General features: G+C 39.5%; 1 protein-coding gene across 1 annotated transcript in view; it reads left to right on the top strand.

Moving 5' to 3' along the window:
- Positions 1-1225: 1225 nt before the first annotated feature.
- Positions 1226-27348, top strand: part of LOC103374015 (poly(rC)-binding protein 3) — a 44566-nt gene continuing 18443 nt past the window's right edge. The window contains exons 1-2 of the mRNA XM_008304029.1: positions 1226-1306; positions 22738-22894. Coding sequence (XP_008302251.1) covers positions 22820-22894 — 75 coding nt within the window. The 5' untranslated portion in view covers positions 1226-1306; positions 22738-22819. The remainder of the gene's footprint in view (positions 1307-22737; positions 22895-27348) is intronic.

Raw genomic sequence — 27348 nt, 5'->3', positions numbered from 1 at the left:
TCAGCACACTTTTTTTTACTCTCAGCAGTGGTGAGAGTTGTGGTTGTGGCAGTGACGGCAGAAGCCACAGCACTAAAGATGTGAGCAGTGAGGTTAGGCAATAAAATGACCTTGACAACTATAATGTGGAAGCACCCCGCAATAATGATGATAAACTGATGGGTGGTGCCGTGGGCTAATTAGCAGTTAGCTATAATATCATTAATATTCCCAGTGCCAGCAGTAGTACTATCAGAAAAGTTGTAGTACTGTAGTAATACAAATATGGATCTCTCTCCTAAAATGTGAAGCAAAAGGGGAATTTGTGATTCAATTTGGTTATTCCATGTTTAATGTATTTTTCTACTGATACTACAGCGGTCCCACTTGCCGATTATATATATTTTGTTTACCGGGTCATTGAATCAGCAGTTTTAATCATGGATGAATCTATATAATTCACGTATTGTTCAAGTATACTTCTGACTGCTGTGGCTTCCAGAAATATATAAAGTAGTTTAAATAAGCAACCTTCTGTCAGGAGTCGACACGTTTGGTATGTGTCTGCAATTCACATCTAACTTAAAAGACTCATTTTGAATGCATGTTTACATATGTTGTGTTATACTTTTAGATCCCCACGTTTGGCTCAGTTTGAGTCAATACCCAATTACAAACAGACCCGGTCCAACTAACCACGACCGTTTGCCCTGCGTTCATGTTTTAACTCTGATCTGTTTAGATCTATCGGCCAGACGTCCAGTCACCCCATTCTGCTGGAAGGCTGATTGCCACAGGTCACATGACCTGGAAGAAAAAACCTAGGAGACTTTTGGGATCCCTCTTCGGTCAGAAACACCTTCTCATTGTCATTTCTTGCACACACTATGAGTAACATGACAAATGGACTGTTCTATTCTGATTAAAAGTGGGTGGTGGGAGTGGCTCGATTAGCTTCAAATTAATTGATCCTGTGCAGAAACACAGGTTTCACCAGGAAAATCAATCAATGTACTGATAATGTATACTTCAGTGTAGTTTTAAAGCAATTTGAAGTGATACACCTGTCTGAAGTAAAAACAATGGAATTATCTGAAAAAGCAACAGTCACAATAGATATGATGTTTTGTACACAATGAGGGAGCTTTTTTTATTCCCTCTGCTGCAACCTGACTTTATGTCTATTTTTCTTTGGCTGACTTTAGCATGGGCTGGATTTCAACCTGAAGGGAAGTCCAAAGGCTGATGAACTGACCTGTGTCCGTGTGAGACCACATTGCTCTGGTGTCCTATATGCCCTGGGAACACAACACCCAGCGCAAATCTGGTGAGTTACAGAACTTAGTAGATCTGCCAACGTGAATTGATGGCATTTACTCCATTCTTTTACAAAGATGTCTAACAGGTGTCCTTGCTTTAAAGTTTTAGACTAAAAGATAGTTGATAAATGTAGGCCTACATTTCAAGCATATGATTTTGTTTGGTTGGCAGGAAAACAAGCAAATGTTCAGTCATCATTCATACTCTACCACCTCTTCTTTATAATATTATTTCAATAAAATTTCAGTTAAGCAAGTGTAGTTTTTAAACAGGGCTCTCTATATACCCGTCCATCATTACAGAAACACTTTACAAAGTAGTTTTAGCTTGCTGAACCACATCGGAACCCTCACATGCAACTCCTACTGACAGAAACATGTCTGACTTGGTTTCCAATGTGTGGCAGGTGACTTGAGGAACTATCTGCGTTTGAACATATTACTCTATTAGAACATTTTCATCCTCTAGTAACATACCAGACCTCTTGTTCCTTGAGTCTTGTGTACAGTCATGCACAGGGTGCTTGACTGACCCATCTCCAAAAGCCTCTTTAATGTCAGTAAATGGAAAAAGCAGTTACTCCCAGTCATCAGCCTCGAACACAGAAACAGCTCCCTGCTGCTACAGTTCCTTCGATTCACCAGGGACATAATTACTCCTTTTTAGGAGGGCATGCTTGCCTTCTGCACCACAGTAAAAGGAGAAACTTGAGACTTAAGTGAGTAGATCAGTTGTAGCATGCAGTCCATCTATTTAGTTAGGTTGCAAGTTGACAACTGTCAATGAGAACTTTTACATATCTTTTGGCTCACTCCATCAAAATATCCCCGGTGATATGGTGACATCAGTCATATAGACAAATTCCATGGAAAGGCCTTCAGATTCATCACAATTTTACAAAATGTCATTGTGCCTTCTATCAACAGGTTGGGCTGCCCTTTGTTCAGTGAAAGTCCTCTTTACCACTTTACACCATAGAGTGCGAGGAGGAATTCCTTCAGGCAGATTTTAGCCTTTGTCATTTTAATACATTCTGCCACCTCACCATGGCTAAGGGCTACACCAAGGAAAGGCACAACTGACAGGTTTGAAAATAGCACATTAACATTATGTTTCAATAAATACACACAAAGCAGTGAGGTAAAACAAAACAAACGGCTGTACTTGATGTTCTGAGAGAAGCACATTTGAACACCTACTCTGAACAAGCGTCCGGGGTGTTTAGGTGTTGGAATGAATGTGTTTATCTAACTGGATGAATCAACATTTGTAATGCTATCAGGTACAAATACAGATTAATGGACTAAAGGCAAGTTGTCTTAACCTGCACCTCTGCCCTAAGTGAGACAGTCTAGCTTTGCACAAACCAAAATTGAAAACACATCTGTGCTGTTCTGGTCACCTTGAGAAGTCAAATATTAAAATATTTTAGCTACTTTCACTCAAATACCCACAATTTAAAAAACAAAATAAAAAATCTTTCTCACAAAGTCAATGCTACCCAATATGCAATTTGCAATATAAAACGTGATCCATTTCAACAGATGATGGACAAATAATGTACAAAGAGTAAAGTGAAATAAATTGTGGAATTTATCTTTATAGCTCATTACACCACCCTGGAAGTGGCTTTTTCTTGGTCTAGCTTACGCCATGTTCTCAACTTCCGTAGGTGATGAGAAAGCCTGAATGCACCATTAAACAAAGAATCAGGGCTCCATATGCTGAAGGATTTCATGAGCCGTCAAGGATATACCTGTTGTATCTGCCATAGGCAAAAGAAAGCAATACATTTCAACAATAGTTGGTGAAGCCACTGGGACAGAAGGGCCTTGCTGGTTGTAATATCATATTCAGCCTTGAAATGTGGACTTTCGAATGAGGCAGCCCTTGAACTAGAAAACATTTTTCTTTTTTTTCCATCTTCACTAAGGGATTTATCCATGTGACTCAAATTTTAAGTCAATTAACTCTGCAGGGATCAAAGACCCAGCAACAATAACTAGAGAGAGCCACTAGTTTCAGTGATGGTGGTGGACAAATGCAAAGGTATGCAGCAGTGTATAGAGCAGAACACCTCTTATTCCCAAACAGCTCTCACTGCATTCTCGGCATGTGACTCATGTTTTCTATTCTATCAGCAAACTCTCACCTTCAAACTCCCCTGATGTGTTTTCAGCGACTGTACATTATTACCCCTTGCCATTCTAGACATTTCTAATACTACAGACTAGTGCCTTCAAGGGAAGGAAAGACTATAAACAGATTTAGGGTACATATACTCATATAGCAGTGATATTGAGTATTGCTCCCACTAGCACAATCCCACTCAGGGTTCCAGCTCAGCTGATTTTCTGATGCACAGTCAACCTGCAACATAACAAATGGAATTGTGTGACAAATTCAAGCTGTGCTCAGCCACCAACTAAACACAGCAGACTATAATACCCAAGTCAGCCTGCCACACACTACAGTGGAACCCATGTGTGTTGTGACTGATACTGCCCAGCTTCAGCTCTCTTAAAAGTGAGAAGGAAGAATGAAATAAAAGTGCACAAGTTTCCTTTCAGGTTTTTCTACATAAGTCTGTGTGCCTGTTTGTATTCAAATCCTTTGAGCATGTCGTACGTGCCTGTGCATACACATGTATGTGTGTTTTGACTAGTTAATACTTGCAGCAATGCTTTGTAGATTCATGCTCAGAGAAAATATATATCTAAACTGGCTCTGTGTACAGAGCCCTGTTTTGGACTGATAGGACTAAGTCAGCAGATACTGGCTTCCTTTCATAACCCTATAGGGGAGGAACACGATGCCTCTGCTACCTCTGACCATATTATGGAGTCTGGAGCAGATGCCATGCAGAAAGATTAACAAACACAAAACAGATTTCATAGAAACGTAGATATGTGGTTCAGACAATTTTCCTTTCAAAAGCTCCACTATGTAGCTCTACTTGGCAGAATAATAATCTTGTAGCATAATGACAGATTGTAACAATAATGGTTTATTATACTGTACAACACCATTTGTTTGACTGACTAAAGTATGGTAATTAACATAATAATAGTGCTGATCTAAGTGCTCACGTACAAACAATGTAATTACCATTGATTTCATGTGCGATACTTTTGATTCTTTCAAACATCAGACATTCAAAGAGAACAGAAAACATGCTGAGTACGGTAAGATCCCTGTTGGTTTGTTGACTTATTCTGAACAGGGTTATATCCCATTAGTAACAGCTACAGTATGAATCCACTGCAGTAGACAAGACTAAAGCAAAGAGGTATGTGCTGAGACAGGCATGTAAAAACCTAAGACTGGGTATTTATTTTACTCTTTCTCAGCAATTTCACGCTTCATTATTGATAGACAGTAGATGTATATCAGTGTAACCATTGTTACTGCTCAGTGCAATTGTTGTGGTCACTGAGCAGCTCTACATATAACAAGTAGACGAGGGCACAATGGGAGTTTTTGTGGAACTTGTTCAGAAAATCAGCATTTGATCCCACAGAGTTTCCTTATTCATCAGCAAAGTGCATTCGTAGACTACAGTAAAAAGACTAATAGTGTGGGAAGTATTTACTAGGATTTGCCGAGTGTGTGTGCACTCACTGCAGCTCACTGATGCTTCCTCTACAGTAGCAGGTACAGTTCTACCAGAGCCTTTTTTTTAGCTCTAAAATATCAGTGGCAGTCCTGCCCTCATTATTTTGCTATTAGTGTGGCCCTCTCTGGCACTATCCCTGAACTGGCCAAGGAGCAATACAAGCTGCTCTGTAGGAATGTAATTAAGTCAAATATTAATGAGCTGATCCTGAAGACTTAATATTAGCTCTCTCATGTTGCAGGGAATTTCCCACGTGCCACATGCCAGTTGAACAGCTTATCTTGCCTATCTGTCTGGTTAGTTCTAAAACTATATATGTTTCAGATTCAAGAGTGTGCCATAATGTCAGTTTTATCAACTTGAATGGATTTTTAACAGGTCACTTACAAGTACTAGTTGTCTGTTTCACCCAAGAACAGAAAGATATCAAGGAGCCTCTGTTTAACGGCTTTGAGAGCGAGGCCTTGGGGGACAATTGCGTAACATGACTTCCCTGCACATGTAAGGATGTGTACTGTGTCCCCTTGAAGACTACCGTTATTTGAACATAAAGTAAGCTTGGCATAAGCTTTGCATTGGTTGTAGTACCCCCGTGACGATGGTAACCTTGAGAAATGGGGGGCATTACATGGTGTTGACTTAAACTGGTCATCTCGAGTGTCCTCATTGTTGAGCCTCAGTAAATGTCTCTGCTTAAGTCATCTGGGTCTCCTGTAAATTCATCTATCATGAAATCATGTGCTCACACAGTTAACATGACATTAACTTTGTCACAAAAGCCTCAGTTCTAGTATTATAGTATTATATCATATCATATCAGATCAAGTACAAATGTACTTGAGGTGAATAAAAACATGAACTGCAGAGGCTTTAGTCAGTCGTTGTCAATACTTAGATAATGTCTAATCAGAGGCTTTTAATCCCAGCTGCTGTTACAGAGAACTCGGGCACCGTGAGGTAATTTCAGTCATAACCAAGCTTTGTTATTGCTATTAAAATGTGTACGGTGTAATTAAACATTAAACTATTAATGATTCCTACATTTGTTAAAAGGGAAAACGTTACTCACATGGACTGTAATACTTGTTAACTTAGGAAGTACATATGTGGGAATCTGTTCATTTTCAATTTGATCAAAAAACTGACATGTAATCAAGGTCACATTTGTGTGTATCAGACTCAAGTTTAGCCCACAAAAGCCACTTGTGCGTCATTAAATGACGCACATAACCCAGACTGAATGTGTCATAAAGGCAAAAGTATTCAAGGTGCAGCAGCTGGGATGTGATAATTTGAAAGGAAATGGGGAGGGAAAAAAAGGCTGTTTTACTTGAAAACTGACCCCCATCAAGATGCTGCCAGTGGTGGCATACATAGAAAACAAAGGATATGGATGCTTTGATGGACATCAAACACAGGTGTGGTTTGCCCTTGATTTTTTTTGTCAAAATACATATCAAGGAGAGCCATCAGGACAGCAGCCCATGGCTTTCATATTGTAGCTTTAGTTGGATGCAGTTGAATCCGAGCTGCATTTCTTATCAAGTATTTTAAGTACAATCATTTGTGTCTCTAGCTAGAAACATCTAAATTAGACTTCAGATCAGATAATGCAGCTGTAGACTTTGTGCTGTGGCCTGTTTTAATTAAACAACAAGCCAGATTGCAGCTGGTTTCACTTCATTTTTTTCCTGACTATTCACAGCTTCACAGCTGCATGAAACGGCCACATTTGATTGTTTGATACTAACAGAGTTTTAATGAAAGGATGCCATCCTTAACAGACAGGCTATTGAGACCCACCCATAATCACGCAATTACCGAAATTAAATCCCAGTATCAGGGTATATATGTCTGCCCAAAGTGATGAACTAAAATGAATGTTTTAAACACAAACTTATCAGCCACTAGATAATACTACATCCAGACAAAGCAGTTTTTCTACTTCCTTCTTGCATGTAATGTGCTTTGATATAAAGCCTCACAGGTCAGTCAGCATTGCAACCCTAACGTTATATAACACAAAGTCAAACATTCTGAAAAGTTTACCTACTGCTTGGAGTTGGCAACATAACGTGACTTAATTTGGATATTAAAAAGAGCAAACACAGTCATTTAACTGATTATTTCGGTGAATTAAAAGCATTTTTTTTCTCCATTTCTTCACCAGAAAGTTTCTGTTTCAAACCAGCTGATCTGAAGAAACAGTAAAAAGGTGCAGCTGAGCTCCAGAAAAAAAAAAAAAAACCCTGTGGAAACAGTAATGGTAGTGCCAGAAGCTCTGACGTTATTCATACCTATTTAAAAAAAGAAGAAAAAAACACACACACACACACACATATATATATATATATAGATATACAGAGCAAGCAAAAATGTTGATTTTGGTTAATGTTACTCCCAACACTGTTCTCTGATAAATTTAAGCTAATGTTAAAAGAAGTCTTTATCACACCAAATATTTTGACGTATCATGGTAGGAAACTTGGTGTAATAACATTCACTACGCTCGAGTAAGCCATGACCGTGTACCAGTGAGCCAGTATGCACCAACACCCAAAATCTCCCATTTAGAACAAAAGTTAAAAACACTTAATGGTTGCTTTTAATGCGGATATAGTATCTGATTTTATACGTTGTGTGATTTCAACAACATCTAAGGAAGGTACTAATAGGGACTATTTTCACTAATCACAAACAGGCAGGACAGAAACGATGGGACACCACAGAGGAAACCACTGCTCTCCCAAAATGAAATAAATAATGAAATATCTGCATGAGAGTCTCTACAGTATAACTGAGAAAATGTTTTGTGGGGTGCACAAAACAGACCACTTAAGTATAGTTAAGTTGTGGGAGTAGAACACCCAGCAGTACCTATAGATATAAAGAGGACATGGCACCACCTATGTAACAATTTATCCTTATTTTTTTAATGTGTGTAAATGTATTTGTGTGTTCTTCATTATTGTGTTGACCTCAAAATTTTCCCCTGTGGGCCTGATAAACAGAGTAATGATGGGTAGATTCAAATTAAACCTTATTTTCTCCTTATCTTTACTTTAAATAGGTCATTAAAATGATCAATAGTTGTTGAAACTGACTGACATTAAACATTTCTCATGATATCATTTTTAGCTATATCATCCAACCTTACTGGTATCAGTACATCCTAATATTTGGCTGAGCTAAAGCAAGAAGAATGATCAAAAATTCTTTCTGTTTGTTGCACAGATCTGATAATCAGCTACATGCTTGTTTGCAGGCATCGCTGTCATTTTAACCAAGGGTTCAAATACTAACAATTTCCCCCATTAGCACCAGAAATGCTTATTAGGTGTTAATAAAGGCACAAAAGACTAGAGTTGTTTGTGTTGTCAGCTTAAGCACATTGTGTTTTTTTAGAGGAAGATCAGATCTCATTTCACCTAATGTAGAAAACAAGGTAATGCCAAAGGGTCATATTTTTTCTTGTCACTGTATATGCTGCTTACTATGCAAGAAAACTAGACTATTTACATCATCTACAACATCTAATAGGTATGTGGCTTGTGGTGGCAGGATGTGATTAGAGAGTTCAGACTAGCTAGGGGCATTTGCGCTATTAAAAAAAGGGGGGAAAAAAAGGCTGGAGCTCTTGGGGAAGTCATTCTGTTTTGGGCTCAACATTGCCGTGAGTTTATCTTTGTTCCTGTTGCTGGTATTATCTATCATTTTAAAGCTCAACCACTTGATTTCTGCAATTCATCTTTGAAAATGCAGTCATGAAGAAAAATGCTACAGTGGAAATCAAATTAGATTCCATGCCAAGTCATCTGTTATCCACTGAAAATATATTGCCTGTTGAGTCAATTGTCCCACTTAAGTGTAAAGCCACATTACATCCGATAAAAGCACTTCTGTTTTGTTTTTAATAGACCTTAATGTTTCTCCTCTGCAGGTAGAGATGTGGAGGTGGATGGCCGTGCAGACTAACGGTGTATTTTGTTTAGAATTGATACAAGCCATACTTCAGAAACTTGAAGTTAAGAAAGAATAATCTTATGTCCAGGAGAAAATGATGTATTTAAGATTAAGCTGACCTCTCGCTGGCCTCCCTTTTGTTACTCTACCCTTTACACTGGCTTTCAGAAGAATGCCTATTTAAGACTGATGATTTGTGTGCGTGGAAAAAGATCCCTGGATATATCTCACTGTGATTATTACCTCACTTGACCCTTTCAACCTTTCTGAGGAGGTCAGAGTTCAGCTGGATACCACATTAACCCGATAAGAAAAGATAATAACTTGAACCTGGGAGGTCCTTGGAGAGAGGACCATGTAACTTACAATAAGATCGAGGAACATGAAGTAAAAACACTGGGTTATTTCCAGGGTTATATTTTAGTTTAAAAATATTACATCAGTTTACTCATAGCGTCACGAAAAAAGTGTTTATTACGGACACCAAAACCATGAGGCTGCAGGTAGTGTCTGTATATTGACGTCACTACAGTCTACAACTTATTTTTGAGTGTCAAAGTTTCATGTGGTCGAATTCATCTGAGTCAATGTGATGATAACGAAGCTATTGTGGCTAGCACAGTAGCTACCAAAACCATGAGGCTGCAGGTAGTGTCTGTATATTGACGTTACTACAGTCTACAACCTATTTTTTAGTGCGAAAGTTTCATGTGGTCGAATTCGTCTGAGTCAAAGTGATGATAACTAAGCTATTGTGGCTAGCACAAGTAGCTACCAAAACCATGAGGCTGCAGGTAGTGTCTGCATTTAATGACTTCATGGGGACATAGAGCCTAATTTTCAGAGTGTGAAAGTTTCATGTGGCCGAATTCGTCTGAGTCAATATGATGATAACTAAGCTATTGTGGCTAGCACAAGTAGCTATTGTGCTAGTCACTGTGGCTGGAGTAGTACTTTTTCTTCTTTACTGGTTCAGTCAGTTTCTAAGGAACAATCCATTTAGCTGTCACCACAAGTAAAGTGGTCTGTAGCTAATTTAACAAAAAAGAAAAAAAGAAAAAAAAGAAAGAGGAGGAACGAGAGGACAACATGATGAGAATGCTGGTACAGGCAGAGAGATACTGACTGACCCAGTGAAGAAGGAAAAAGTACGCAGTAGCAGGGCAGCAAAATTAAATGAACATTAATCACAATCATAAACCTAAACTTAGCTACTTAATCTTAATTACTGAGATAGGGAACTTTGCAAAATTACACTCAAGTTGATCTTATAACTAATTTTGTGAGCAGTCCTGTGGTAAACAGATGTTATTCTAAAATTTATATGGGTGCCCTTTACTACAAAACACATTCATTCCAACTGTATGCAATGTCCATTAGCCTTAATTAGCACTGCTAACAGCAATTAAAAAGGCAAAATGTGGACGACAGGCATGCTAGTTAATGAACGAGACAACAGAGAAAAGAGATCAGAGTGGGTGTACAGATGTAAACATATTTCAAAGTGCACAACAAAATACTTGTCTGTGCGTAAATAAGTAAACACTGGGTGACAAAATTTGATTACTGTAGTGTCTGAGATCTAAAATCTGTACTGCAGTGGTGGACTAGATTTTCATAAGACTGTTATTTCATGGGTCTAACTTGAGGATACCGTACTAGAAAAACTGTACACAAAAAACCACTATCCAACAGTAGGAATCTATTTTGCACAATGTCTCTATCAGGATGGTTACAGCACAAGACAATCTATGACTTCCAGAGATTGAAAGGAGCAAATGCTTTTAGAATGGGGAGAAATTAAACACAAACAGACATAAAAGCAGCACAAGCACAATAAGATAAGGGTTACATCTGGAAGTGTCTTACTGACCTGGATGATAATTGCACATGTTATCAGTCAATCAGTGCTCACTGCTACTCATTTTTTGGAGGATTTTTTTTGCATATATCAACACAGTAGCATAAAATCCCAACTGCATGGACATAGCCAAAAGAAGTCACCAAATTTAGGTAGCATCAACAATGTTTTATCAATAATATATCTACTGTATTGAACATTGGTACTGTGGTATGATCCTGGACTTAAATTGTATGTGAATTCCAAGGCATGGAAACAGAGAATTTGTTTAAAGACAACTTCATTTTTATGCCACGTCAGAATTGCAGGGTGCAATACGCAAAATCAAAGCGGTACAACAAGATTTTAGCAACGAGGCGACAACAGCACTCAGCAACAGCGTTCGATAGCTTTGCAGACATGTCACTCGGAATATCCGGGCACCCATCTCAATCGTTTGCCACCTCCAACCCCCCCAGACCCTGAGGGGTACCCTAATCTGGGGCACTCATCAAGTCTTATGCCCATATAGAGGACAACACTTGGCCATGCAGTGGTCAAAACATGACGACATCGACTCGATCGGCTGCAGCGCTTGTCCAACTCGGGGTGTATTTTCGGGCTATACGGCATCACGGGGTTGTGATTCATCGCCCACGTGACTGCATGTCTTGGCCAATGGCCTGCCAGCTTTGTATCTTGTCTTAGTGGCAGGAGGGCATAAAATTTCAATTCCATTTTACGAACCTTTTGTTAACAGCTGAGGTGGTGGTCATCTGTTTGGAGCTGCATAAAGGTAAAATCTTTCTAAATTATTATAGATGACATTACAGATGTGTTTACAGTTTGTCTTTGGCCAAGAACTACGATTCCCGAATAATATATGTATTATTACGGGCCCCTTGTGCTTCCCGATTATTTGTTGGGTGACATCTTGGGGAGGGGGATAAAAATAATCAGATCAGACACAAATTTTAAGTTTTCCGGTTAATCACCCCGAATGAATGACAAGCTATGTCCGACCATGTTATTTCTCACATAGTCATCGAACTACGGGGTCACGATTAATAACATATCGCTGGCTTTGTTGTTCTCTGTGTAATCTTTTTGTTCCTGGATGAATCACTTCTAATCTTGTCTGCTATTTTTGCTGTTATAAAATCAGCTTGGTTAAAAAAATAAATAAAAACAAAAACATGTTAGTTGCCTAATGTACTTGTAATACAGTGGCAGCGATGTGTGTTGCGTTTTCCAGTATATGTGTGCATTGTAGAGTGACACGTTCAGTTTGAATTAGAGCCTTATTCATAAGAAATACAAATGCAAAAGGTAACTAAAGCATTGCTATTCATAGAGAAAAGGCAGAGGCAGTTTACTGTTAGCAGTGCATCATAATCTAATAACTGACAGGAGTGATCTGTGTTCTCCATTAACAATTACCAACGCCATGTAGAAAACAAGCATCGTCTTTTAATTGTATTTTCTGGTCAGACAAAAGAAAAGAGAAAACTATCAGCACGCATAGCTTATTAGCAGACACGCACCAATAAACTGTTTGAGCCCTCCAAGCTAATGCTCAGTGGCGGAGGGACAATGCAAGGGGCTGTCGGCTTGTGACTGTTATTTATGTTGAGCTCTTAACCAGGCCGAGTGATTGGAGATGACAGGTTACAGCCCGCTTTTGGGGCAAATGGGAGGGTCCGGCAGGATGGCAGCTTACAGAAATGCAGCAACAAAACGCTTCTCGGTACACGTATGCGTTCCTTTCTTTATGCTCTCCTACAACTCATACCCCCAAATGCATAAAGGCTGTTGGTGGCTGAGAAACCATTTTGAAATCTTAGAAAGTGCACTGCTACAGAGGGACGGCGCTAATAGGCCACAGCTGCTAGTAGGTGAGGTTTCACCCGAACAAAGGATGACAGTTCTTGTTCAAGCTTATCATCTCAAGAGATGCTCCCTGTAAGCAAAACGCATTTAATTAGTCAATTCCTATTTCTTTTAAAAACACAGCATACTGTGGTGATTTAAAAGAGGCAGACGAGCCGTGATGCTTTCTAGAGTGCTTTGTGTCATTTTCTGCCAAAACTGTTAACGTCTAATGGGCAAATGTTACAGTTCTGAAAACTGAGAACACTCGTCTAACACAGCTAATTAGGGATTAAGATGAAAATTGCATGGATAAGGTACAAGGTTGTTAACGGAAGCTTTGATCCAGATGTCTGAATAATATGAATGTTGAGGACATACTGTAAAATTCTGTGACACTGGCGACTGGCAGTGGTAACTGTTATTTGCACATATATGCAATAATATTATCATTTTGATATGCTGACTTTAATTTGAGTGCAAAGGTTATTCAAGGCTGGGATACCCACAGGAAGAAAAAAAAAATAGAGATTGGGAACAGTTTAGAGAACAGTTGCATGGATTGAATGTATACAGCAGGCATTTTATCATCGGTAACGTAACAATTAGATATATGTCAGTATATTAAAATGTGTGCCAGTTGATTCATTTGAACATTGTACCTCAGCTGCATTTCCTTTGTCATTCTGCGTTATCTTTTATTCCCGTGCTTGTCTGACGTCACTGAATAAGCTTCATGTTGCTGCTGCTGTACTGTCATTGTATGTCGAAGGATAATGGTATCCCTAAAGCACCGGCCGTCCTTGGGAACACAATAAATGGACATCGGGAATGATAAGCTGGGAATTCAATACGTACTTCCAATTATCAGCAAAGACAACCATCAGTATTTTAGTAAAAAGACTTTTCTAAGATAAAACAGAAATTCAGAGATGCTTTGTGATGGAGACTGACTACTTAGTGTTCAATCTGACATCTGAAACACAGAATAGAAATTACAAGAGGAGGTGAAATAAAATACAGCAAATCTGAAGTAACAGACGAAGGTTATGTGATTAGCTTTACTACCAAAAAAATAGATATATTTGACCCTCTTCCACAACCTCTACAATTAAAACACTGACAATTTATTGATTTATTTGGTTATGCCTGTGGTGTGAATCACTATTTATCAGTTATGTATTAATAAAAGTAATGCTTTAGTCAACAGTTCTATGGTATGTTTTTTTTTTTCTTCTAGTAAAGCTCATTTAATCAGAAAACTCTACTTCAAAACACAAGGCTCATGAGTTGCTTAAAAGTATGTAATCACCACAATAAGCACAGGAGCCCCTACTTTTCTTTTCAAGTGATGGTAACAGAAAGCTTCCACAGTGTTGCCTTTTACAGAATATCCTACATCAACATGAAATAAATCCAATTATAAGCTCACTTTTAAAAGAACACCGTTAATCAACCTGTTTAATGAAAACTCTTTTAAAAACAGAAATAAAATATGCATACCAGACCCTAATTGTGCCCTTAATTGGAGACAATTATCCAAATACAAGAATCTAAGACCTCCTGTGTAAGCAGCTTTCTTTCTTCTTTGCTTGATTTATTATTTACCTCAAATATTATCCAAGGAGCCAGACATTACCAGCACCTAGCACTGCCTCATTCGGATTCCTGGCAAAACTTTGTGATGGGTCTATTCAGTGTGTTAGTCTTGGCTTTGACCTAGACCTGATGTACCAGCCCAGACTTGTTTGGGAGAGTCTAGATGACCTTTCCCGTGACTCAGGAGCTGTGTGGTGCTGAGTCCATGACAGTGAACACAATGTCCACATTGGCAAAGTTGCAAGATAGATGGGACCCCCCGTGGCCCTCTTGCAGCTGTGGAAGATATACTCTTGTCCACCGCTTTCAGAATATGTCTGCCCTACAGACTTTATTAAAAAATTTCAAGCTAACAGCTGTCTGAGACAAAACAGTAACTTCACATCTGTGGTATTACTGTATGGACTTAATAAAAAGTCCTTTAATTGTAGCTGTGCATTAGTTCTTGCAATAAAACTGCTCAGTTCATTTATAGCAGGCTCTAAGCTTGAGTTTTGAACTTGGTTGGTTTTAGATTATGACTTTCAAAAAAAAAAAAAAAAAAAAATCAATATCTTAGGCCTCAGGAGTTTTCTTCAGAATGTCATACCAGCATGTCTCTATCAGCAGAATCAGTTTCTGTCTCTTTTCTTTCGCTATCTTGTTCTGTAAATCCCAAATCATTTCAACCTCTTTTTTAACTTTCATCAGGTTGATGACGTGTAGCAACAGACCTGACAAATGTAGTGGTTTAAATATCATGATGTGAAAATTACCTCAGGTCTACTTCAGGCTCACGATTCCCTATGAATTTTGTGGTCTTTAGTTTGACTGGTTACTAATTTTTATTACGATGCCATTTGTCCTGCTGCTGAAAACTAACATGTTCTGTGAAAGCAGCTCTTACAGTCTTCCTGCGATAGCTTTACCACACAGGGTGCTTTGACTGTTACTCTGCATTAAATCAAATCACATTTTGTTTGTATTGCACAGTTTTATACAGAAGCAGTTCAAGGTATGTACTTCTCACAATAAAGCTTTATTAGGATCACACGCAACAGAAGCACTTGCACACTCACACACACAAGCTCTTTATTTAGCTTTTTAAAAAGGATGGACTCATTCATTGATGATAAATCCTATCTGACCATATGCTAGATTGGACAGACTATACGAAGCAGAAGCACCTTGTAACTTGGGCGGGCTCCAGGTGTGTAGACTGAGCTCATGCCGTACTGTTGAGCCCGACCATTAAGACCTTTATATGCCAGGAGGAGAATCTGAAATTGCATTCTGAAAGCAACTGACACCCAATGGAGGTTACAGACAACTGGAGCTAGTGGTGGTCTGATTGCTATGTTTGTATTGCCGTGGTTAGAACTTGTGGAGATGCATTTTGAATGAGAGTAGTTTTAATTGGAGAGAATGAAAACAGTCCAGTCTGTTCAGAACAAATGCATGCAGATTTTGTAGAATTAAACTGAGACAGAAAGCTTCTGATTTTAGAAATATTTCTTTGTTGGTAAAAGGAAATCTTCGTGACGCCATTGACATGATTTTAAAAATTAAAAACACCATCCATAATAGACCCAATGTTTGTAATGATCTGGATTGCAGGGCTCACAGACGACTTGACTCTGACCTGTTGCACCAACCACAAGGATTTCAGTTCTTCCCCTTGCCTCTGCAATCGCAGAAAGAGGATTGACATGTGATTGTAGAAAGGGAGATTTCCATGTCTTTGTTTGACAGTAAAGCAGGTCAAGATGTTGTAGATATACTGGGAAAGTATCAAACTGTTCAAAATGCACACCGCTGTCATTCAGAAATTTTTCCTTTTAAACAAGCTGTCAGTCCTTCATAACCTTGTCATGTCACAACTATACAGCAATGCCACCAGAACACCCAGATCCACCAACCAGGCTTTTGTTACTGTGACTAACTCTGATACTAATAATAAAGGAGAGGGTGAAAAGATTGTGTGCCAATCTTTTGGAGTAGAATCATGATTCCTGAGCTGAAACACATATTGTCCTCATACAATTAGTTCAACTGATGACATTTTTAGTTGTGCATATCAGTGCTTGGATACAAAACCTGTCACTTCATCTTACAAATCAGAAAAAGAGGTTGCTCCTTTTTTAGAGTTATTTTCTAACATTAAGACAGCCAGAAAGGGAACACAAGAATTGTTTCATCTTAAGATGTAATGCTTATGGGTGACATAACTGACAACCTAGTGCCTGATGTTAGTAAATTACTACTTGTAAATGCACGGCCCCAACTAGTACCATGCATTGCCACAATGAAACCCTCAGCGTCAAAAACAACATAAAATGCATTATACTACACATCATGTTAAGTTAAACATTTTATTTGATCAATGTATGAAGTAAAACCAACCTAAACATCATACTATTAACCAGAACAATTGCTGAAATACATGGAGAAAACGTACACTATCCCTGACTTCTGCACAGACAACCACTGGAATTAACAATCAATTGAGAGACTAAACAAAATAGCACCAAAATAGCTACACTGTTAATGCACCTTTTGGTATTAAATATTATGTGTTCTCTTCTTTTTGTCAGCTTCCATATATATTGGTATTTTAATAGCACAATATGTCAATAACTGTAAACAAGAATGAAGGAGTCGATTAATATTTTGCACATTTACCCATTGGTATTCACTACAATAATCTGGGATTTAAAATTTGTATATCGCTCATATTCTTACATTATAAGCAATGGTAAATTTTATTGTCATTTCCGACTCCTCACTACTTCGACTTTCCACTGCCTGGCGCTGAAATGCTGCGTAGAGGGGGGCAGCGCCTGTCATTGCACATGATGACTTCTTGGTGATGTGGTCTTTTAACGTTTCAATTCAGAATGTAAATTTTTGTCCGGCAGAGAAAGCTCTGCTCCCAGCCATGCTTTCAGTACTGTCTTACCAATAAATGCAATACATTAATGTTGGCTGTTTTATTATATATATACACATTTTTTTTTTTTCCCAGGTTGAGAATTTACTTGTGCGAGTGAGAGCCATGGCGCAACAGATGTGCATGCAGAGACTCATGCAGTTTCCCCGAAGCTACAATTTATGAATTGTCCCCTTGATGCTTCACATGCAGACTACTGGTAGATGCTTCAATTTACTGATGTTCCCTAAATGCGTCACATGGATAAGTAGACACTATCCAGCTAGTGGGGCAGAGTTCAGTTACTCCAGCAGGTGTCTGACCAACAACAGGTTTGAAAAGAATAAACTAAGGTGTTCTAATGTCAGATTTACCTCATTTAAAAACAAGTGATTTCATCTACCTTCAGGCTGCCCCAAGAGCAGCACGCAGACAGGCCTGATCAATGCACACTGGTGCGACCAATAAAAATGTTTATTTGCACTTTTGTTTGCATATATTAATTTAAGTAAACAGTAACTATCTAGTTCACAGTGACATATCCTAAATGTCTAGTACAGTGACCCTCGTCCTAATGGTGTCACAATCTATTATACTTTTGCTTATTTATTTAATAATGCAGTCTTATGTCAAATTAAGAGCGTTCAAGATATAAGCTCGTCAGAACGCCATCCCTGCTGTAAAATGTCTCAGCCACAAGCAGCACATGTCAAATGTTTTGTTGTTGGCTGCAAGAGCAAACCCTCGAATCTTTATGTGCCTCGGCTCAGCCCCCGAGGAACTGATAGCTAATGCAGTATCTGTGATGGTGGTACAGAGGTAAAACCATGCTGTTTGTGTGCTGTCGACAATGACCTTCCGTTGCAGGCAACTCTAAAGTCGAGTCAGCAATGACAGTAAGAAACACAAAACCTTCACGACCCAAAACACTAAGTGTGAACTGAGAAAGAAATGGTCATCAAGGTCACCAGCATGCAAGCTCATCAATCCTGCACCAAAAAAGATTTTAAAAAATAACTCTTAAACCTAAGTTTACAAGTTATGCCAAGGTACAAGGACACCTCTTTAAAAAAAAAAAAACAAGCAAAAATGCGCAAACATTGCTTTTTTTGGTTTAGTGCACCACTACGGGCAAGATACAGATAACTTAAAATGAATGTGGAGAAAATTATAATAGTAGTACAGTAAGATTCAGTACATAATACTCATGATATGATGTCAGCTTCCCTGCAATCTAATGTGTAGAGGGGTGGCAAACAGACCAATACAACATCTGAATAGTTTATTGTCGTGAGCTGATCCACGTGAGGACAGAGTGTAGATGGTGACCTGACACATGAGCTTGTTAACGCCTCTAGTCGCTACACACATCCCGCTGTCTGCCACCTTTTAGCAAACACACTGTGATCATTAGACCTGAAGCAAGCAAGTCAGACACATTTATCTGAGCAGATATGTTTTTTTTTCTTTTTGCCCATCCATAAGTCAGCACATTAAGGTGTTCACTGTTCTCTAGGTGTTGCTAATTGGCTTGAAAAGATTGTGTCACCGAGAGGTGCAAAAAGCACAGCCGAGCACAACATTTGCTTTTTTGTCAGTAATGTGTTTTGACAGCACATCTATCACTTTGCAATAACCAAATTAATTTCAATAACGTAAGAAACAGAAAGCATTTTCTTCTTCTTTTTAAACCTACTGTCATACATGGACTGAGTACATTTTTAACAGTATTATGAGCCAAGTCACTTCAGTCGTTTAGTCTAATTTGATTCCTATCCAAAACCCTGCTATGCCTATCCAGGTTTTCTGAAGGGTGTCTAACTTGAAAAGCACATCCAGGCGTGCTATGACGGTCACACTAATGCTAAAAGGCACACACAAGATCATAAGAGGAGCTTTTGGTTTAGAGCAGCCACATATCAGTCACATAAGAGGTCAGCATTGTCTTTTCTAAACAGATTAAAAGTCAGATGGAATACGTACCCTGTAACACCTAATATTTAAAGCTCATCTTCACATCAAACCAGTGTTACAAGTGCACCTATCAAGTCACTGACACCTCACAGTTATTCTTGATAAATAAATAAATAACAGCATTTCTTTTTTTAATTATTTGCTAAGCCAACTACACATTGCACCACAGCTCAATATCAAACCACACAACAAGCACAGAAGGTGTGTAAACAACAACAAATCACATACACACCAAAAAATAAATACATTTTAAAAATCCGCGTGTTTAATTTGAGTTTAGGGAGATGAGTATGTGTTTGAAAGCGTTTTAAACGGACAACTTGAGTATCCAAAATGACACCATAAGACAAGAAATGGAGAGAGGGTTATTTTACTCACGTTTATGAGATGAAGGCACTTCATGGAGACGAACATTCATTTTAGCTCCTTTCCAGGATGGACTTGTTGATGAATAGTTACGTGAGGTCCACAGGTGTCCAGGTGTGTTGCTTCCATCGCAGCAGCGCAGCAACCGTTAGCTCGCTGCTAGCTTCGATAGCACACTTGCTAACTTACGTCCGTGTTGTCGGATGCAAGCGTTTTTTTTTTCACCTGAAAGTGTCCGTCTTGGCCGTGTACGGTGTTGTTGGCCTCGTTCCGTTTTTTCACAGTTTCCTCGGCTTATTCTCAGTTTCACGCTGGATCCATTTTAATGGCAATAAGTTTAGTTTTTTAAATTAAACAGGAAACAGTAACGCGTCACTTCGCACGAGCCTTTTAAGCGCAACTTGTCACGCGCGTGAGAGTGGTGGCACGACCCCAAATATTTACATCCGCGAATATATCTGTATTTATGTAGTGCCTTATATTTTTAAGGGCACTCATGACAAAGCCTCTAAAAGCTATTTTTTAAAAAAATAATATGTCAATATAATATAAATACCTCAAAATTTGATGTATCAGTCCTTTGCCTTTAAAGCCACCATTGCTCACCTGTTTACTGGTATTCACAGGTGTTCAAGAGTTAAGTAGTTGGTTCCATGAAGGTTGTATTTGAGTAGTGGGGGGACATAACTCATAGGGAGGGTCTGCATTCTGTTCTTTCTTTTTAATTTTGTTTGTTTGTATGGTCCAATTTGTGCCATGTCTGCATCAGTTCATGCTGGAACTGTCTTTATCTACATTAAGGAAAGCATCACATTCATGCACTGGGCAACAAGTTAACATATCATGAAATCTATCCTGACCCACATCATTTTCCACAATAGATCCAGTGGTTGTATGAGTTCACAGTTCATTTTTTAAAAATTAAAAACAGCCTTGTTTAAGACATTCCCTGCATTCCACAACACATGCTTCTTCTTTTTTTCTCCTTTAAGTACAGAATACAGCTGCCCTTACAAAGAACTTACTGTTGCATGCAGTCTGCATACAACTTTGTTGTAAAAGGTCGCCTTAAGCTTTGATATTTGTTTGAAATAACATGTTTTTGTACTTCAACACTCACAACACTTAACTATGTGACATTTCTTCCACTGCGCATTATCAGAAAAACATGCTGGCTTGCATACTGCAAGATAAGACTAGATGTACTGGGACATCCTGGTATTTTTGGCACGTTGCATATGATATACGATGTATTGGACATACTAAATCTTTTTTCTGGCATACTATGTTGTATGATTGTATAGGTGTTGGCAAACAGCCATTGTTGCATCTCTCAGTTACATCAGTCTTCTGTTTCTTTTATGTTTTTGCTGTGGGAAGTGTCGGGGGGGGACGTATCTCCCGTGTTGTCACAGCTCTGTGGGGACTCTGCACATGCTTCTTTATGACTGTGGCTCCATGTGGGGCTCTTGTCATGCTGCAGAATGAATTTAGGACCAATCCTATGCCTTCCTGATGGTGTTGTGTGATGGATAAGAATCCACATCTAAAGTGGCTAAACCATTTCCACAGTATTTTATAGGTGGAGTTTTGGAGGTCACCCACCAGCACCCACCCTTTACCCACTCAGTATCTGATTGAAGATTTCACCCTCGCCTCAGAACTGATAGCACCATTTCTTCTGCCACCCTTATCCTTCCTTTCTCCATGAATACCAACTTTACCTCGTTATCCAAAGAGGGGCTGTTACACTGATTTATACAGTCTCTCTTCATCTTTGTTTTTCACAGAATATGTTTTTTTTTTTTTTTTTTCATATGAGCACAAGAACAACAGTAGCCTAAGGTTGTGTCTGGCTGGAAATTAGAACCCATAGCCAAACAAGCCACACACACAAAAAAAAAGAATAGCAGAAAATAGAGATTGGGGAGAATACCCCGGGGATGTTTGATATCTCTAGCAACATTAAACACTAAACTTGCAGGTAATGATAACAGCAGAAATTCAACAGGGTGGGTGATTACATCAGGCAGTCTACTGTATCGGATACGGACTTGAAATAAGCATTTGGATCATGTTGTCTGTGTGAAATGACAACAGCCAGAGGTTTACAGAGCAACACTTGTGGCGGAGGGACGGCTATTCAAGCAACTTGGGGATTTTGGAAAAGAGAAAATGAAGTCTCTTTATCATATGATACAGGAGGTGTTAAAAAAAATCACATAAATAAAGGTCAGTCCTAACTTGGCAACTCTGCAGCAACTCTTTCTTTATTTGGTCTTTTCGCTGTAATAGGCTTATACATAATATAGACTTAACAAGACAGAGCACACCGGAACACAAAGTCCTTTCTTATAACTTATTCTACACCAAAAAAGTAGCTTTGACTTTTTGGCACAGCCGCCCATGCATACAGACTGGCCTGTTTGCCTTTGCCTTAATAGCAAAGGCAGAGGAGAGCAAAGTAATTTGAGTAACTGTAATGAGGGCACAGGAGGAAGACTTTAATGTCTGACTCAGAGCAAAGAGCCTTTTACCAGTGAAGACTTTGCCACTGAGGATTCTGCAAGTCATCGTGCTGCACCTTCAAGCGAACGTTATTACAAAGAGACATTCATGTTCAGGAGTTTAGTCGATGTGTTCATTATCATTTAGTCTCCACAGTCCAGTCCTCAGTGACAAATGATTTGAATAATTTTGCTCCTGTAGTGGTCAGTACCATAATTTGGAACGTGTCTCTGATGTATCCTTACATCGGCCATGTAAGAGTTTAGCAGCAGTCCTCTCTCTTCTAATGTGGTCTCCAATTAAAAACAAAACTTGAGGTTATTTAGTTATTTTAAGAGAGCAAATTAAAAAATACATAACCAAGTGGGGTTGTGTGTGACTTGGTTATCTCTCTGCACAATTATGTATCATTCACGGAGCAAACACTCATAAAGTGATTTTTAGCTGTGCTGCATTTGCAAACACTCCAGTGTTTTATTTTTAACCAAAAGTCTTCACTGTTTAAGCATTCGTGCATAATAAATCCCAAGAAACAGACCCAAATGATTCTTTATTGCAGACATGAGAAATACACACTGCCACAAACTAATGAACCATTAAAGAAAGATCCGTTAAAGATTCAGCACTGGACTTCCTTGACACTAATGTGCTGTGATTCTTACAGCTTGACTACGACTGCAAAGTTGAGTTTGTGCATCCAGTGCAACAGAACTGCACCCCCTTGCACGTTTTTGCCTGTTTTAGCCACGTGTGACGGTGTTAACATGTATGTTTGTGTGACGTTGGGTTCGGCAGGTGACTGGCTGGCTGGAACACCACCGTACTCCTTCTCCTTCTGAGGACATCCTATAACGGGACCAGTCTCGCCTCTCCCAGCATGGAGCCCACCAAAGTCCAGTCAGAGGGTGGCCTCAATGTCACCCTTACCATCCGCCTCCTCATGCATGGAAAAGTAAGTAGGCACAGAGTGGCTGCGGATATGACATAGAGGGGATTATTTTCTTCATTGCAGGGGCCTCTAAATCATTGATGATCTTTTCATTAACCAGCCGGACTCGGAGCAGTACTTGTTTAAATGAGGTCCCTCTACACACACATATTGCTCCACTCCACTGCTGATTTTTGAGGCCAGTTTACTGGTTATATGCAGAGTAGGACTCAGCCTGGGAATTCACATGTATACACAGATGTGTTAGTGTTTGGACGGTGACACCATTTTTGTCATTTTCTTTTTTTCCTCTGTGCACCAGAACAGTGGATTTCAAATGAATCAGTCAAGATGTGATTGAAGCGCAGACTTTCAGCTTTAACTCAAGGGGTTTAACTAAAATATCGCATTAACTGTTTCGTAATTGCAGCTATTTTTTACACAGTCCCTTCCGTTTCACAGGCTCAAAAGCAATTGGATAAACTGACATAATTATAAATATAAGGATTATTTTTAATACTTGGATGCAAATCCTTTGCAGTCAATGACTGCCTGAAGTCTGGAACCCATGGACGTCACCAAATGCCGAGTTTCCTCCCTTGAGATGCTTTTCCAGGCCCCGACTGCAACTGCCTTCAGTTGCTGCCTATTGTGGGTCTTTCTGCCTTCAGTTTTGCCTCTAAGCTTGGCAGTGCATTTCTTTGTTTTGAGAAATTCTTGATTTGGCCACTGTTAAGTTTCTGCTACCTCTCTGATAGGGCTATTTTTTTTTTTGTTTAGTCTTATCATAGCCTCATTCACTTGAATCACCATCTCTTTGGGACACATTTACAGACTTCCCATGAACACCACTTGTATGTCGACCTTTTTCTCCTTAATTTTGAGGCGACCATAAAACCACTTATCAGTCAATTGTCCAACTACTTTTAATCCTATGGAAATATAGAGGCTGCATTATGTAAACATTCCTGAACGGTTATCACAATACGTCTACACATCAATCACATCTTGATTGCTTCCATTTCAAATCCACTGTGGTGGTGTGCAAAATGATCAAAAGTTTATTACTGTCCAAAAACCTATAGACCTGGCTGCATAGTATCACCTGTGAGGGTATCTTGTTAGCCTGTGGGTTGAGGCAGCGGCCATGAACAGCAAATGTTCGAGTCCAGATAGCAGTCTCTGTTGCATGCATTTCCCAATCGCTCTCCTCCCTCATTGCCTTTCATCTCTCCACTGTCCAACGAAGGCATAAGGTGCCCGATAAACAAGTTATGTGCATGGAGATTGAAGCAATAATATATGCAATTGGTTGCCTTGTTGGAAATGTGGGATCCAGCGTCTTCTTGGAGTTTGGCCCACAGTCGTGCCTAATAGCAGCCTCTCCAATTTTCATTATTTAGGAAATGCAGTACCAAATCCCTGAAGGGCCTTTCTTAAGTCGCACTAATCTCAGCCGCTCTCAAAATTAATTTAAAATCATTGCACAACAATAGCTTTACTTTTGTAAAAAATAAATAAATAAATAAATAAATAAAAAACAGTCTCGAGTTGTTTGACAGAAAGAACCATATTTATATTTGGTTGCGCCTGACCCTGACTTTCGCTCTGAAAGATCAACAAAATAAGACAATCATCTCATCCGATCCCTCTGGTCCGATGTTCTGCCCAATCTCACCATGGCAACAGGTTCCATCTAAACAGCAGCATCCATCTGGGAGTAAAACAAAGGTGCTGGTTCTGCAGCTCCCATGGTAGTTTGCAGCTTCTTAATCCTTTATGCTGTATAATGGCACTGAAAGAGATGCAGGACTCTTGCTGGCTCTTTTTACTCTTCCACCAATTGCTGTTTCTTGGTGGAAGAACATTTCTGCGCTCACTAAGTGGCAGCAGATGTATTTATCCTTCCATTACCACAGCACTGCTCTGCTCTAGCTTTACTTAACTTTATTGTGTGATTATACAAACAAGTTTTACTGAGGTTCACAGGCTTTTACAAGTAGAGACTCCACTTCCAAGCTTTAAGAGCGATACACTTCTATTGCGGTGTTTCTTATCTGTCGACTCCGCTCAGTGTGTTCCCGTCTACCCTTAGTGTTTCCAGATTTCCCAGGGCATAACCCGTAAATGGGCACCAACATCTTGTCGATTTGTTTTTTCAGGCACTTCTACGTAGCATCCTCTCTCCTTTCTTCTGTTTAGGAGGTGATTAGAGTTGGTATGTGTGCTGCCTGCTTGTGTAAGATCAATCTGTGGTTTCCTGCCCTCGCTGCACATGATTTTCTGACACCTAATAGCTGCAAGCACTTGGCCTCCCAGAGTTTGTGAAAGGGCAAAGTATGCGTAGAACAGAATGACTGTTCGGTAGCAGTAGCTCAGTTTCAGTACTAAAGTCTTTAGGGAGGTCTGCTGGCAGCTGGGCAGCTGGAAACCCTGCACTACACATCTCCACGGAGCTGCCATGTCGGTGGATTGTGTGCCACGAAGATTGGAGCCAACATCTTCCTTTTGTCTCGTGTGCCAAGCAGTCCATGAGTACCCATGTGGTTCATCTGCTGCGTGGCTGCTCATGTAGGTGTTTGCAAACCCAGTGACCTGGCAATTGTTTGAATAACCCTGCAGCCAGGCAGGGCCACAGCCACGACTGCCACAAGGGAGGAGTTTGGCAGAATGACCCACATCCCTGTTCCACAGCACAGGAAGAGCCTATCCTTCAAACTGAGCAACTACTGGGTTGGATTACGTATTCATGCCCCCTTTTCTGGCCACAGCATTTGAAAGACTTGGTGGTAGAGTATATATAGCATCACAGGTGCCCTGCTGGACTTGAGCAGATGTGTTTTCTAGAAGTGGTGGTTTAGTTTTCGAGCTGTTTTCTTTGTTTTGGGCACACGTTTCTCAGTGTACTTGAAGCATTACTTTTGCATTAAAAATGTGATTGTATTTAATGGATTTACTGTTAGGTTAGCTGTCTGAATTGAGTGCTTGGTTTTCTTGTCTTGTTTAACAACCCCTCCGATAAAAAGCTTTTTTTCTTTTTTTTTTTTTTTTACCTTGTTAACATGTCCATCCATCCATCCATTATCTATACACCGCTTAACCCTCACTAAGGTCGCGGGGGGCTGGAGTCTATCCCAGCTGACTCAGGGTGAAGGCAGGGGACACCCTGGACAGGTCACCAGTCTATCACAGGGCTACACTTAGAGACAGACAACCAAGCTCACTCACATTCACACCTACAGACAATTTAGAATCACCAATTAACCTCAACATGTTTTTAAACTTTTTATATGCTAAAGATACATCATGATCAATGACTGTCTTAAAAATGCAGATTCAGACCTCTGGGGTTTCATATGTAACAAACCAGCTTGTGGAGCTGTAGGCCTTTCTGTGTCATTATTCTTCAGAATTAGTTCCAACACGTATGGTTGAATGTCACAACTTGCCATTGTGTAGGGTAGAGTAGCTTTACTGTCTGAACAGAGCTGCCTTGACTGAAGAGAGAAACAGGCACTATATAGATCGAGGCATTCTAAACGAAGTAATGGTGTGGAGCTACATCTAAGCCCTTTTAAAGCAGAAAGAGATTTTTTTTTTTCTAAGCTGCTGTACATCTTTTGAGTAGGAATGAAGAGTGTTGTACATTACAGCTAGAGTGGGGGACTTCAACGTATAAATTAAAGTCTATTACATCCATTTATGTGTACAGTGCTGTGAAAAAGCATTTGCGACCTTCCTGATGTCCTGTGTTTTTGCATATTTCTCACACTAACATGTTCCAGATCATTAAACTAACATGTACTTAGACAAAGATAGCGCGCAAAACACAAAATGCAATTTTAAAAAATGATGATTTATTGAAGATTTATTGAAAACCTATATCACCCCTGTGAAAACATAATTACCCCCCTAAACCTAATAACTGTCTGGGTCACCCTTGGCAGCAACAACTGCAGCTAAACGGCCCACTCTTCACTGCAGAATAGTTTTAATTCGGCCACATTAGATGGTTTTCAAGCATGAACTTCCCTTTTAATGTCTTGCCACAGCCTGCCAGTTGGATTCAAGTCCAGCCTTTGATTCCAAAACCTTAATTTTGTTCATTCTGAGCCATTCAGTGGTGGACTTGCTTCTGTGCTTTGGATTACTGCCATGCTGCATAACAGCTGAGCTTCAGGTCATGAACTGATGGGGGGGATATTCTCCAGGAAGATTTTTTTGATAGAGAGCAGAATTCGTGGTTCCATCAATTATGACAAGTCGTCCAGGTCCGGTGAATGCAAAGCAGCCCCAAACTATCACACTAACACCTCCTCGTTTCACTGCTGGCATCATGTTCCTCTTGTGGAATGTGGTATTTAGCTTTATGCCAGATGGACCCATGTCTTCCAAAAAGTTCCACCTTTGACTAATAAGTCCACAGGATGTTATCTCAAAAGTTATTGGGCTCATTTAGATCTTTTTTTTTTTTTTTT

The sequence above is a fragment of the Stegastes partitus genome, unplaced genomic scaffold, assembly GCF_000690725.1.
Source record: "Stegastes partitus isolate 25-593 unplaced genomic scaffold, Stegastes_partitus-1.0.2 Scaffold2120, whole genome shotgun sequence".
NCBI classification, from domain to species: domain Eukaryota; kingdom Metazoa; phylum Chordata; class Actinopteri; family Pomacentridae; genus Stegastes; species Stegastes partitus.
The sequence above is the reverse complement of the archived record's forward strand: the minus strand, read 5'-3'. Positions and strand labels throughout refer to the sequence as shown.